The sequence below is a fragment of the Channa argus genome, chromosome 15 (assembly GCF_033026475.1).
Source record: "Channa argus isolate prfri chromosome 15, Channa argus male v1.0, whole genome shotgun sequence".
Taxonomy (NCBI): Eukaryota; Metazoa; Chordata; class Actinopteri; order Anabantiformes; family Channidae; genus Channa; species Channa argus.
In genome coordinates, this window is record NC_090211.1 from 2,720,658 (window position 1) to 2,736,548 (window position 15,891).

Here is a 15,891-nt window from a genome sequence, read left to right on the forward strand (position 1 = left end):
TGATCCTTATGCGATAATCTAGCTTCACCATAAGATCTATGTTTTCATTTAACTCTTGTAAAACACTTACTAGATGGATTAACACTAAATTCTTAACATGAATACATTTTCTCCATATTACATTAAGTAAACTATCACTTAATACAATTATTAGGTCAGTATTTTGGATTTGTGCAGTAATGGGTTTATGAACCCATTACCCAAAATTAACATTTGTGTTCAGCCATTTAGTTACACCTTTTGTATAGAGCCAGTAAGCTAATCCTAGCATGCTAACATGCTGAACTATCTAAGGCAACATAGCAAAACATTATACCACTAAGCATTAACTTGCTAGCATTGACTTTAGCTGTGTCTAAATTCAGAGGGTGAAATCAATTGCATCAAACCCAGGTGACAAGGAAATCCTATTTACATTGTCTTTCCCCTGGCAACCACCTGGCAATGAAGGTTTCAACAGGTGGATCCTTCACGGCCCAACACGTCCCACGATTCTTTGCGCGTGTTAATTTATGGGAATGGTCAGATTTTCATTAAATGTGTTACGTGACATTAGCTAGCAGCTAAACTAGTTAAAGAACATACGTACTGCAGGAAGAAGACAAGAAGGCTATTCTACTCTCTACGAACAATCCTTGGTAGATTTGTGAATGAGATGCTCTCTCGCTTGCAAAACTCTCCTATTGAAAGACTCCTCCTCATTCTTCCTGTTTTCCTTTCACTTCCATCACCCTTCCACCTATTTATTTTAGATTTGCTGTACCTTACATTGTTCCTCTTCGTATCTCTTGAATCTTGCTCAACACCCATCCTTGTTCCATTAGTCGCCCCCTTATATAATCAACACTCCCTCTCCCCTTGTATACATTTTATACACTGTATATATACCGTATGCCTGTTTCTGTCTTCATTGTATGCCATTCATATCTATGTAGCATTCACTATCTTTTATCGACACTGTAATCATGTACCACTCTTCTTCTCATCATTATTGCTAATTCTTCCTCTGCAATTAGAAATGTACGACTATAATCTCTTGTGTCTCACCCATATTCCCCTCCACTCATGCCCCACCACACTGAAGAAATAGTTTTTGTTTTTTGTTTTTTCAATCTGGAGAAATCTTTGTCATAAACTGATTGAGGGAGGAGGAAATGTGTGGAGGAGGAAGGGTAGAGAAAACAGCTTACCGACACGATCAATGATGATGATGACAACAATGACAAAGAGAAAATGTCTGTAGTATAATTACAAAAAAGGAAAAGTGCACTATTATGACAATGATTATTATTGCCTGTGAGAAATACTGACCAATAAACAGAAATGGAAATAAATCTGGCTCTTTTTCTTGTGTTTTCACTTGGAAAACAAACCCACATTATGTTTGCCTTGCACTATTTTTGCAATACAGTTTGCATTAGCCCAACATTTCTTGTAATATTTTTGTATATACATGGACCAACTTATAAAAACTTTGCCCTTTAATTGTTTTACAACACTTATTCGTGGCCAATATTTTTGGCTTTTTTGACAAAAAAATGATTTACTAATCTACCTTTGCACTGTGGGAGGAAACCAGAATAGCTTGAGGAAGCACACGCAAGCACAGGAAAACCATGCAAACTGCCTCAGAAAGGCCACAATCAGCAGGTGGATTCAAACTGCGGACCTTCTAGCTGTGAGGCAGCAGTGCTACCCATCCACCACCACGCAGATTTGACAGTCCCATTATGTCCAAATATGTTGGAGGCTTGGCTTCGCCTCAGGGCGCTGGACGGTACAATGAAACCACCAAGAAGCTTTCAATTCAATTCAACTTTATTTATATTCGCAACAAAGTCCTCTCATGGCACTTTACAGAATAAAGTCCAGACTAAACAATTATGTAAAGGGAAACCAACAATCGCCGCTTGAAGTTTGTTTGTATATAACCTGAATTTTAAATTAAGTTGAGCAGATGTGTATGAAATGTGTGTGCGGCTTGCACGTGCCCGAGCAGTCATCTTGAGTGACGTCATTTGTATCGCACAAACAGGATGCAAAAAATTCAGTCTGACATTAACTCAGTCACAGATTTCTTTTTTATTCCTTAAATTATTATTATTATTATTATTATTATTCAACGGCATCTTCCAATACAATAAAATCGAGTTTTCTTTCTTAAACCGTCTTAAAGTATGTAATTTCCTTCTGCGCTACTTAAAGTGAATGTGCGGGTGCCTCGCCATCACACTCACTCTACGTTTAAGGGGCTGGCAGTGAGTTGAAGGTTGTCGCTGGTTGGCGAGAGTCGCTTTCAGCTGTCTGAGCGCGCTCTGTTGCAGGAAGAGCTGGTAAAAGCACGAGTATAAAGCTATTCTCCGAGAAGGCTCGTCAAAGGACACTTCAGGTACTTTTTCGATCTATGTTTTATGAACTTTCGTCGAACGGCTCTCTAGTTTTCCCAAGTTTAACGCATTCTGGACATTTAGCTCTGTGGGCATCGGGGCGGGGAGGGAGATGGTGCTTAGAACGAACCACTGGGTAAAACAGCAGTAATATAAGTCTACAGCACATGTATCCTCATAGCATTAGTCTTACTATTAGCATCTTATTCGGTTAAGGTACTTTTTACGGAATTTTTGGATATGTGCGTTGTCTGTCCTGTACTTGTTGGTGTGGCAGATGTAGGTGGTTCTCGCTCAGGACGCGGTGACGTCACATGGCTGATGGAGCGAGCTATTCGACGCACGGAACTTTAGCTAAACAACGCGAATTGGGCTCCCAGTGAACGTAAACACCGAGTGTACTCTGTTTTACATCGAAGGGCAGTTTGTTAATTATAAATGAACAATAACGTACTTTTTCAGCCTGTAACGTTACCAGACGACACATTCTAATACAGATGCGTAGAACATAAAAGGAAATACATGCAAACATTAAATAAGCTATTTATGGCTCTGCATACGGTCACAATATTTGATGTGATATATATATATATATATATATATATATATATATATATATACACACACACACACACACACACACACACACACACACACACACACACGCAAGATGTCTGTAAGAAAACCAAGAACTAAAATAAGCAAGAGTGGTAACCTCAGTAGTGCATTAGTTTCTTGTCAGCACATTGTAGCTCTAATATCCATCACGTAATGTTTTAGCTGTGTGAATATTATTTACTGTGTGAGTCTGCTACTGTGACTGATTAGTGCTTTGCCTTTAGCACAAAATAGACACGTCAAACCTGTTTGCCTGCAGTGTTGTCTGGGGGAATACTGGTAATATCAGTGAAAGATTTTGAAGTGCAGAAAGTCTGCTTTAGCATTCTTCTGTCAAATGACTGTGGGGACATAGCAGGAGTAGTAGTGCTTTAGATCTCAGATAATGCCATGAACAGATTACATAGACTCAGTTGGAGACCCTTTGTGCCCCATACCGATGCCCAAAGGTACCTTTTGGAGCAGTATCAGATGCAGAAGGATATGTGAAAGCAGCAGAACATGACACAGGAATAGAGCCCTATTTAGGAAAAATTGTTTGTAGTTAGTTAACTGGGAACCACACCAACAACTCAATTTTTTTTCTGTTCTAGAGTCTTTAACATTGCTCTAAATGTAAGATATTTTTTGTTTGTTTCAGAACAGACCTGTTTGATGACCTGTTTTACAGGTTTCAACTGTTTTTCTTTATCCCCAAATGATGGTGTCCATAAATAATGTATTTTCCTTATCAATTTGTGAAATGTGTTTGTGAAATTGTGTATTTTACAAAGCAGCTGCTGATGGTTTAAAATGGAAAAACCTAGAGAAGATATAGACTGAGAGAAAATCCAACAGATGAATTGATGGCAATGGCTCTGTCCAGAATGTTAGAGCTAAACCTAACTGATAAAAAGCAACAGATGTTTATCCAGGAAGCCTACATTGGTTTGCACTCAATTGTCCGATCTGGTTCAAAGTACAATACTCTAAGGTTTCCTCAGATTTTCAGCCTACACCTACCTAAACTTTAAAATCAGTGGTAACAAATGGAAGGTTCAAGCAAGTCATAAAGGGTAGTCTACAGATTACACAGCAGGTTAAAAACACACAGGTATGCACATACATACATATTAGGCATTCTTTTCCTCAGTTAATAGAAAACACTATTTCAGGTTACATATTCTCACCTGCCTCAAAGCACATGGTTAATACATTACCATAAAACCCCAAGAGCACATAACTGATTTGCAGTCAGACCACATAACTCTGGTGGGTAGTTTAGCAACAACATAATGCTACTATTTATGGAAAACCAAAGCACACTCACTAAAATAACTGGTTCGGAGACCAAATTTGATAAACAAGTAATCAAGCACTTCAACAAAAATGATGCTAATGTAACAGTAGCATGATTAAATCAGTCCCTCTTTGTTTATCTCTTGTTTGCTTGTTGTGTCCTTCAATCTGATCCCTGATTCCTGATTCTCTCTTTTTATATAGGAAAAAGCAAAACACTTGGAAACACTTACACACTTTTGTACTATTATTATCTTTTGTGGGTTTTACTTAAACAATAATTTCTAGTCAAAATTTTTTAAACACATTACAGCAAATCAGATTTGCTTGGTAAATTTTACTTTCATCAAAAAACTGCCATTTGCAACAAGCCTGACAAAGCTGTGGTATTCCACTGATTAGTTTTTACAGACATTCAGGCTTGATTTCCATCCATGCCTTCTGCAGAACTTCCCAAAGGTCTGCTATGCTGGTTAGACAGTGGTCCTGACCTCCTCAGTCCAGCTTCTCCCACAACAGCATTATGGGATTCGGATCTGGTGTTTGAGAATATTCCATTAGCTACTTTCTTCTCAACACAATCCTTACACAAAAAAGAAGAATGATTGAAGCCATTGTCTTGCTGAAAAATTTCAATTTCCGATGTTGGTTGTTGCACAAAAGAAATGGCATGACTCTTCAGATGCAAACGATGCAGATGATCCAATCTCTCATTGCCAAAGCATCCCCAGATAATCACATATTTATGCTTCACTGATGGTATTAGGCAGACATCTATCATTTTTTTCCATGAGCTGCATTATGGGTTACATCTGACATATGTAGATAGATCCATACTCTTCAAACTTTATGGACTCCCCAGTCCATAAGACTTTACACTAGTCATCTAAAGTCCAGTGTTTGAGAAGCTTGGCCCACTGCAACCTTTTCTTCCAATTTTGCCAGGCTTAGTAGGTTTTTTTCTTAGCAGCCCCAGGACATGTAGCCAACATTTGGAGATAGTACATTTAGAGATGCGTTCTCACTTGTGAAGAAATACTCTTTGTAATTGGGCAAGGGGTGGTGCCTGGGCACTTTAAGCAGTGGGTAAGACATAACAAATGTGTGGAAGTGACAGTGTTTTGCCTTGTAATCTGGTAGTATACCACAGAATCTCGTGCTGTTCCTTGTATTTGTTTAGCGATTTCCAGGTCTGCCCTTACTGATAGAAGAATGAACGAATGAGTGCTTTACTTTCGGGTCTTTGTTTTTGCCGGATTTGCTGCAGTCCCAGGGAGTGGACCTCATGAACACACACTCACACTCTAGATAGAGTCTGGGTACTGTCTAAGTTCCAGTGCATGTCCGCAAGGGGCTTATGTTGACTATGATTCATTGAAGTCCTGGTTAAAAGACTAGAAGTTCTGTCTTAGAGAGGTTGACTTGAAAATGTCTTAACAAGGCAGAGATGTCAGAGACTGGCAGAAATCTGTCATGAGATAGTGGAGTCATGCAGTGTAAAAGACAGGAATAGCTGTGTGTCATCAGCATAGCAATGATAGGAAAGCCCATGTGAGTGGATGATAGTAATAGATGGAAAGAAGAGGGGGACTGAGAGCTGAGCCCTGTGACACTGGTGGAGAGGCTGACAGAGTTAAGTTGCATCACAAAGATACTGTGAATGTTCATCCAGATAAGTAAGACCTGAGCCAGGCCTGAACTGTACCAGAGATAACCAGAAATTAAGTCAGAGAATGTGGAAAGGAGGATCTGGTGTTCAATTTGAAGGTCAAACTTACAAATGGAAAAAGATGTACTTTAATACCTTTTTTAATGTTAGTTATGTGTATTTTTGTCTTAACGTATCAGCACTGTTTTAAAAGTGTTTTAATCAGTTTAGCACCAGTATTGTAAAAATAATACCCACCCTTAGTGAAGAAATGGGTGGTGTTCAACAGGGTTCTGTTAAGTAAATAATCAAGTAAAGTTTCAAGCAAGAATAATGGGTAGATGCTAATAAGCCAGAAGTCCTCTGAGGTAACGTAGGTATAAGCATTGTGAGCTCATTAACATGCTAACCCTGTTCTTCCCATATTCCTTTTTTTTTTTTCCCCCTCACTCATGCACAATAGGGAAGTGAGAAATATGCAGCAATCAGTAGCTTGACTGGACAGAGAAAAGATGATGGAGGCCACACACACAACTAATAACCATGCAAAGACACGCACTGGCTTATGATCTTATAGATATTAAATGTTGACCTAATTTCTCTAGGTTGTATAATTTTATTTCATCATCCTCTATATACCAATACCTTGATCATTTACAAATGTTTGGCATTGCTGTGCCCAGTGCACAAGATAATTTCCTTTCCTGTCTAACACACCCACACACCAGTAACTAATCAGTAAGTCCACACCCTGTCTGTGAACTGCTGAAGTCTAAATAATAAAGTATCCCAGTCTGGACTTAATACTAAACCCAGACTTACCTTGAAACTGTATGCCTTTTAAAAACACCAATAACATTATCTATCATTTAAGCAGCATAAGCATTGTTACTTCTGCTTGCGTATGAGAAAGACAAAGTGGGACTGACATTATGTGTTTAGTTTCAGTGAACATTCTCAGGCCTAATCACTGCTGCTGGCTACTGTAGAAAACTCAAGTGTTTTATTATGTCCATTTAAATAAATACATTTTTATTGATTTGTTGTTAAATTCCTCAATTTCCTGCTGTGGTAATCCATTTTATAGCTATATCATTTAAAATTACTACTCATTGCCACTACGATGTAATGAGAAAATGTAAATTCAAGGCCACGTTGTCATACTGTGGGTGACAGTGGCGCAGGAGGTAGAGCAGTTTTCAGCCAACCCCAGGGGATTTGGTTCAATCCATGGTCAAATGTTGAAGTGTCCTTGAGCAAGACACTGAACCCCACATTAATTGCTTCTAGTGAGTGTAGGCCAGCTGCATAGCAGCTCCCCCATTGGTGAGTGAGTATGTGAGTGTGAATGGCTGAATGAGAAACAGTGTAAAGTGCTTTTGGTAGCAATAGGTACAAAAGCACTATATAGGTGCAGACAATTTACCATTTGTCTCCATTGATTTAAGCCTTTCAGGTTACTCAAGGTCATAGTACACAAAGAGTAACTAACAATGAACAGACAGCCCAAAAAATGTTTTTATGATGTTACATTATACTGTCATAAGGACTTTACACGGGACTGGTTGAATTAATTGTTGTGATCTCAACATTGCAAATTCCTGGAATTACTGTTTATTTGATTCAGTTAAATTCCTGATTATGATCACACAGTCAGTCAATATTTTTCACTATTGTAAACATCATCAATTATCAAAAAGCAATATAAATTTAAATTTGAGCAAACTGAGCATATACTATTTTAAAAAAATAAAATGTAACACCGTATCCCAACTGTTGTGAAATAGGGTTGCATTCAAGTGTCACAGTAAGCCAGTGAGCTGGTTTGCGAAATATTAGGATCTTTAAACTGAAGAGACTACATGAATTTCAGCCATTATTAATTTAAAATATAATTAATAATAAATACATAAAAATTGTATCCAGCTTGCCAACAAGAATGGTCATAGAAGCTCTTGCACAAGTACAACACAATGTTATTGCAAAGCATCTGTTTTGCTCATGAAAACAAAATCCTGACAAATAGGTAAACAATTAAAGGGCGACTTCACCAGTTTTCAACTTACTTCCTATGGCTTTAGTTTAGGGTGTAAATGTACATGAATGGTTTTAAACGTCCCTCTAACCTCCCTATATGTACATATTTCTCTGCTTATAGCCGAAAAAATCCTCCACATGACATCACCCGGAGAAGTTTCTCATCATAAGGAGTTCAGATGATGTCATATGGAGGAGCTCTTGAACAAAACGATGACCATAATTCCAAACTCCATAGAATGACCGACAAAATGACATAATCTGAATTGTACGTTCTTCATAGAGCTGTCATCTGGAGGCATTTTCCAGCTAGGAGTAGAGAGATTTTATCTGGGTCCCTTTTGTAATATAGGGACATCAGAGGGACGTTTAAAGACATTTATTTATGTCTATTACTGAAAGTGGAGCCAAAAGAACCAAGCTAAATATTAGTGAAGGTGCAAGGGTAATAGGTGTGAATGCTAATCAGCTGGAACTTCTCTGAGGTAAGTAGAAGCACTGTGAGTTCATTACCATTCTAACCCTGTGCCTCTTCTCATATTCTTCTCCCTTTCTTGTTTCACTCTTCCTCACTCACACACAAAGAATGAAATAGCTGTGGTAAGTGAAAGTTCCTAGTACTAGTCCAGGAACCATCCCTGGACTAGCTAGCCAAAGCCATTTTAATATTAAATGACTAAAGCCCTATTTCAACAAAAGGCACTTTTCACCAGCACCTAAAACCTTTTTGTGGAACTTAGTTCCTCTGCCTGCATTTTCTTTGGAGGAACCAGGGTCTAAATTTAATTCTGGACAGAGTTCAAACTCCTGAAAATCTCTTAAGGTCGTACTTTCTGAAGGTTCAGGAATGTTTGCACTTTAAGCCCAAAGTGCTGAATGTAGTTGATTGATCAGATACTACCCACCATTTCACACTTCTTCACACTTGCGGCTGAGCAAGAGGGTTGTTTCATTTGCTTGTTACGAAAAAACAGTAAGCAGTTCCCTATAAATAATTGCTGCAGTGATTATTTAAATATGAATAGAGATAGTGAAGAGTGAGTGGAGTGAGTTGGTGTGGGGGCTACTTTGTTTAATATTCCAGGTGCTCTGCTGTGAAAATGCAAATTCCAATCCACTTTATGGACATCTAGTCCAGAGGACGTACAGTATTTTGGCTTTAGTCCTTCAAAAAAATAGTTACCAAGATTTTTTTTTTTTGGTTGGAAGGAAGCTTTAATCTGCTGACATGTAAAAACCACATTAAAGGGATACTGTTTACATTATACGAAATAAATTGTCAGCTCATCACTCCTAAAACATTTCAAGCTGCTTTGTCCTGTTTTTTGTAACAAACAGCAAAACAAAACATAAATGACACTGAGTTACATTTAGACATTACTTTTTTGATCCAAGCTATCCACAATGACTTTATTCTTTTTGTACAATGATTTTGTTCACTTGTGTTTCCATAGAGATGGCAGAGGCCCACCAGGCGGTAGCGTTCCAATTCACCATAACACCAGAGGGCATTGACCTGCAGCTATCCTATCAGGCTTTGAACCAGATCTACCTGTCTGGAGTACGGTCGTGGAAGAAACGCGTCAGCCGCATGAGGGTGAGGATAATCCTTGTGTGTTTTTGTACGGCACATACACTTATGTGTGAAACCACATGTGCTGTTCGGTAAACCAAAAGGCTTTATCGGTTTTAACTGTCAACAAATGCGAAAGGGGAGTGATAGAAGAACTGCATTACATGTGTTTGACAACTACTGTTGCATACCACCTTCTCTGTTGATAGAGGGTTGTTCCAGTTTGATGTAAATGGCCTCACTACTCTTTTTTTCAAACCAGTGGTTATCTCTCTTCAGACTATAGACCGTTTCTTCAAAGGAGTCCCTTGTCTGTTAGGTGCAAATGGACTGCTGAATCTTGTCCCAAGGAGCTGCCTCTCCTGCGCTGAGTGTTATGTCCTTGTAGAGGAGAAGTTTGTGGCTCACTGTATTGTTGGATTTGTAATGTCCACATTCTGGACAGAAAAAAAAAAAGATTAGTTTGAAATAGGCGTGAAGAAAGCCACACATATGTACCATAATGTGCAAAACTAGTATCCCCTATGTTTTTTATGTAAAATGATAATGAAAACAATGATTACAGTGGGTCTTCATATTAGGCAAATACAAGCTCAGACAAACAAATGACATTTCTTCATTATTTTTTTAATACGAAAAAGGACAATACAAAAAATGTGGGCAACACTAACTAAAATCTTACTGTTTCTATAGGATTTAAGAGGGCAAGTTGCTGCTAGGTGCTTCTAATCATCAGCCCCTGAATAATTGATCAGCAGCAGGTCTGTAGACCCTCCATAAAAGCAGCCCTTTCCTGGTCTGGAGAATTCAGGCAGTCAATAGTCTTAGAGAAGCAAATGTTACTGCATATCAGTCTGAATTTTTATTCTTTACGTCATACTAGTATGACCCCCTTCAAGGGAGTGGCCAATGTCACAAATGATCAGACACATATAATGCAGTTCTTTAATCACTCCTGAGGCGGGTTCATTGTTGTTCAAACTGTGAATAATGTGAGCCTAATGACACATGAATGTAGTTGGAACCACAACCACAAACTGTTAACAACAACAGAGATTATATCTCTTACACTGTGAGCTAGTTAGTTAAAACTGATAAAGCCTTTTGGACGAAAAATAAAATGCCTTTAATATTTGAAAGCAAGTCCAGCTGCTTGGATAACTCCTTAAAGATGTCTGAAGATACTATGTGTATGTAGAGACAGTCACACATCTCCGCCCAAGAGTGGCCATGCTGACCCTTTTCATTCATGACATTATTAAGACCACCAGTTTTATTGTTGTGGCTGTAATGTGGATCATACATGTTTTTTCAGTTCATCTTTTTAGATATTTCTGATATTTCCAATATTGTATTTTCTGATAAAACTGTAGTATAAATAAATGCTGTTATTTTATTTTAAGATTGTGTATTTAGGGGTCAGATGTTGCATGATGGTGTAAAACATATTAGATACCTCGTGTCAAGTTAGTTTTTATTTACAGTAGCAGATGTTTTAGTTATTTGGTCATGTTGGTATATGCCCCTGATGTAAGCCTTTGTGTGTGTATGGGGTTTGATTGAGTAGTGCATCGCATCCATTATTATAGGCGTAGAAATCCTGACACTATGAAATGGTTAGGAATCATGAGCTTTTCCAAACATGTACCAACATGCATATCTTCTACTTGCTGGCCTGACAGCTATGCAGGTGTAAATAGGTGGATGTGTAGCTGTTTTTGTTGTTGTTGTTGTTGTTGCTAAAATGTGCCTCAAACCTCTTCACTTATTCTTCTAGCCTGGCTTGTGAGTCCCTGTTCCCTGCGTCAAATGAATATAACAATTTGTTCTTCTACATTGTTGTTTGAGGAGAAATTTAAAGGGTATATTTGTTTGTTTGTTTGTTGGCTTTTAACAGTTGCTTGATTTTTTGAAATTAACCAGTTTTCTGACCCTTTGTAAAAGAGGGGGGACATGTTTTGCTAATCATAATTCTTTGTCTTTCTTCTGTGGTAACAGAACAGGGTAATTAAGGGGGTGTACCCTGCAAGCCCTTCCTCATGGCTCTTTGTCGTCATAGCAGTTCTGGTCACCATGTACATGCACTCGGATCCCAGCATGGGGCTCATTGCCAAGATACAGCAACACCTGCCGCTTAGGTAAACAGACACAATTTTCTATGGGGCTTCTTACCTTCTTTAAATGACCAAAGTAGAAAATACTATATAATTGCTTAAATGGCCAGAAAACAGTAACATGGATATTGGCTGATATTAGCCAATTACTAGCAGGCAATTTCAGTTTGTCAACCAGGGAGCACTGAAAAGGAGTTTTTTATGCTGTAACTTACGGTACTATGTTGTTCAGAATAAAAGAAATAAACATACAAAGTTAAGGGATATATAGGAGATTGGGTGATACAGAATAATGATATGATTTTTTTTTTTTTTTTTTAATGCAAACAGACAAACAGTAAATACCATATAAATCCAAGGAAGCATTATGGAGCAGCGTGGGTGTGGAGGCTGACCTTTCCTCTACTTTCTTAGCAGCTTACTCACTAACTGTAGCTTTACAGCATCTCTGACTCATTGTTTTCCTCGTACATTCACACAGATACACGCGCGTGCATTCCACATTCCACCTAGATGATTCATTCAATTATCTGAGTGGAAAATAAAAAGACCTGAAACTTTCACATGCGGCTTCATATTGAAAAATGTCTTATGTGTAGTTCACATAAATTATTTATTTGGCTGCTTAAACTGTACATAAATGTGTGTGGAGAAAAAAACTGACAATCGGGAGCTAATGGAAACTTGCATCAAATCACATTCCTGCTTGAGGTGCATGGCATCTGCAATAAACGGCCCCAAAATCAACTCATGATTTTCTGTGCCTAAATCAATATGAGGGTAATGTAACCACCATGGAGGCTTCTGTTAGTGTGCAATTGGAATTGGAATTAGAACTTTTTACAACAGGATAAAGACTTTTTAAATCAGTTGTGCCATCTCCCCATGTAAATGGGAAATCCTATTTGGCACTGAAAAAGTTAGAAATTGGTGCAAAAATGTGGTATTTATTAAATCAATAAATTAAGTATTAATTAAACAGAGGCAAAAAACTCACAGGAAATCAACCACAACTTAAACTAAAACAAAACAAACAAAAAAAACACTTTAAAAACTGCAGCTTCACAGCAAGCTGCCCCTTCCTCTCTCTAATCAACCACCTGACATTTTACCTTTTCAACCTCCAACTAACTGGCTCCTACCACCTTTACAGATAAGTACAGGGCAACGACAGTTACAACAAAATACATAGGTAAATGTAAATATGAAATTTACATACACATTTAGATTGACAAATTTACAAAAATATCATATGGGGTCCTCAGTTCAAGCAGTTAGGAATGATTCTGATCATAAACTGGATTTAGGGATAAAGATATATAAAATATGTTTCTGCTCCCTCTGAATAGTGTTTTTACCACTGCCACACTTCTTTGTGGCTTAAATGTTGCTTCTACATGGGAATGTACAGTAGTGAGTCTGTGATAGTCACTGACTATGAATGCAACAACTGGTAAGAGACGTTATACGTGACAAATTAAAAAAAGCCTTAATGGCATCTGTAATTCGGTAAGAAATCTTGTTCTATTTTGTTTTCCGAATAAAAGTCACATTACAGAAGTGATAGTTTTTAATGTTTCCATTATGTGATTACTATGTGATTGACAGTAGTGTTTTGGTTTGTGCATGTAATTAAAAATTAATTTATAAATAGTTATACCTGTTTAACCAGGAGAATTTGTTGGTACATCTGGTGAGGAGACGTTCTAAATGGACAGATTTTTAAGGACAAGAAACTGATAAATCTGACAAAGCCTGATTTAGGCATAAAACTGTTTATGAATAGCTGATAAATGAGGTCCCCTGGAGCACAATTGTCAAACTATAAAATAGTTTGTGTAACGCACGGCATACTTTATAGTCTTCTTCTTCTTTTCCTTTCGGCTGTTCCCTTTCAGGGGTCAACACAGCGAATCAATCATGTGCCGTCCTCTGCACCTTTGGTCTTCCTCTAGACCTCCTGCCTGGCAGCTCCAACCTCAGCATCCTTCTACAGATATATTCACAGTTTCTCCTCTGAACATGTCCAAACCACCTCAATCTGGCCTCTCTGACTTTATCTCCAACACATCTAACATGAGCTGTCCCTCTGATGTTCTCATTCCTGATCCTGTCCATCCTCGTCCCTCCCAAAAAGAACCTCAACATCTTAAGCTCTGCTACCTCCAGCTCTGCCTCCTGTCTTTTCTTCAGTGCCACTGTCTCTAAGTCGAACAACATCTTTGGTCTCACCACCATCTTGAACATCTTTCCCTTCATTCTCGCTGATACTCTTTTATCACACAACACACCTGACATTTTTCTCCACCCGTTCCAACCTGCCTGCACTCGCCCTTCTTCACCTCTGCTCCCTGTAACCTCACTGTTCCACCTGGGTCCCTCTCATTCACACTCATGTATTCTGTCTTACTGCAGCGAAGCTTCGTTCCTCTGTTTTCCAGAGCAGACCTCCACCTCTCTAGATTTTCCTCCACCTGCTCCCTGCTCTCACTACAAATCACAATGTCATCCACAAACATCATAGACCACAGAGATTCCTGTCTAACCTCATCTGTCAGTCTGTCCATCACCAGAGCAAACAAGAAGGGGCTCAGAGCTGATCCTTGATGTAAACCCACCTCCACCTTGAACTCCTCTGTCACACCTACAGCACACCTCACCACGGTTTTACTTTATACTACTCAGCTATATTAATAAACAGTAAAAGATACATGCAATATTTATTTTCCAGACCCAGTTCCAAAGAAGTAGGGAAAATGTGTAAAACCTAAATAAAATAAAATGATTTGTAAATCACATCAACCCATATTTTATGCACAATAGAACATAAACAACAAGTTGAAACTGAGATGTTTACCATTTCATGGAAAATATTAGCTCATTTTGAATTTGATGGCACCAACACATCTCAAAGTTGTAACAGGGGCAACAAAAGGCTGGAAAAGTGTTTTTTTTTTTTTTTTTTTTTTTTTTTTTTGTCCTTTTGGCTTGTTCCTTGAGGACGGCTGCCTTACCAACTGAGCTACAGCTGCCCCCGCAACAAAAAGATGGAAAAGTAATTGCTGCCAATAAAAGAGGAACATTTGACAACTAATTTAATTGGCAACAGCTCAGTAATATGACTGGGTATAAAAGGAGCATTTCAGAGAGGAAATGATGGGTCGAAGGTTAAAAATAGTAAATGGGCCTCTATTATATAGCACTTTTCTACGTACTGGCACTCGAAGTGCTTTTACACTGCCTCTCATTTACTCTGTCACTCACCAGTAACAACAAAGTGGGGGTTCAGTGTCTGCCTCAAGGACACTTCGACACATGAGGGGCCAGCAATTGAACCAACAACTGTGGGATTGGTGGATGACTGGTTTACCATCTGCACCACATTCGCTCTGAATGCGCATGATCTTTGGATCCTCAGGTTGCATTGCATTAAAAACAATAGAAAACATTTGGTGCATCATAAAATGAAATATCCAGCAACAAAGGCCCAGGACAGCTAGAATAATGCATCAGACAAGAATGGGACAACATTCCTCACCTAAACTCCCAGATGTTTACAGACAGTTGTTAAAAAAAGATGCTACACAATGGTAAACACCGCCCTATTCCAACTTTTTGAGATGTTTTGCTGCTGTCAAATTCAAAATCAGCTAATATTTTCCATGAAATGGTAAAATGTCTCAGTTTCAACACCTGATATATTTTTTTTTATGTTCTATTGTGAAGAAAAAATGGGTTGATTAGATTTGCAAATCTTTTCATTCTGTTTATTTAGGCTTTACACATCTTTCTAGTGACAAATTCCACTTTCCTCTTTTCCCCATATTACTATTTCATTGCATATATTCACGTTTTTATTACATTCTTGATTGTTTGTTTCCTTTTTGCTCCTGTGTCCTGATGCTTTTCCCTTCACCTATTTTTCATAGTGATGTTTCTTTTCTTCCAGTCTTGATGTTTTTCTGTCACCCTGCAGATCTTGCACTTTCATAATATTGACCTGTGTTTTAAAGTGAGATATGTGAGATGAGGATTGTGCAGTAAACGCACAACCACTCATTGGTTTTTCAATTTTGTTAAAGAAATCAATTATGTAGGGCAGAGAAGTTACATGTATAACAAATTTGAAATGTCTGTCCCTGTGTAATTCACATACACATTGTACATTTGGGCAAACTTTGAAATCAACGGTTTCCACTGGGAGCACTGTTATAACCCATTTGTAATATGTTTTAT

The 15,891-nt window shown here is 38.2% G+C and overlaps 1 protein-coding gene across 2 annotated transcripts in view; it reads left to right on the forward strand.

Annotated features, from left to right (window-relative positions):
* The first annotated feature begins 2,229 nt into the window (after positions 1 to 2,229).
* The window catches only part of cpt1a2b (carnitine palmitoyltransferase 1A2b), a 45,651-nt gene continuing 31,989 nt past the window's right edge, over positions 2,230 to 15,891 (forward strand). For both annotated transcript variants that reach the window (XM_067476868.1, XM_067476869.1), the window contains exons 1-3: positions 2,230 to 2,389; positions 9,423 to 9,565; positions 11,540 to 11,679. In XM_067476868.1, the coding sequence (XP_067332969.1) occupies positions 9,425 to 9,565; positions 11,540 to 11,679 (281 nt within the window). In that variant the 5' untranslated portion in view covers positions 2,230 to 2,389; positions 9,423 to 9,424. The remainder of the gene's footprint in view (positions 2,390 to 9,422; positions 9,566 to 11,539; positions 11,680 to 15,891) is intronic.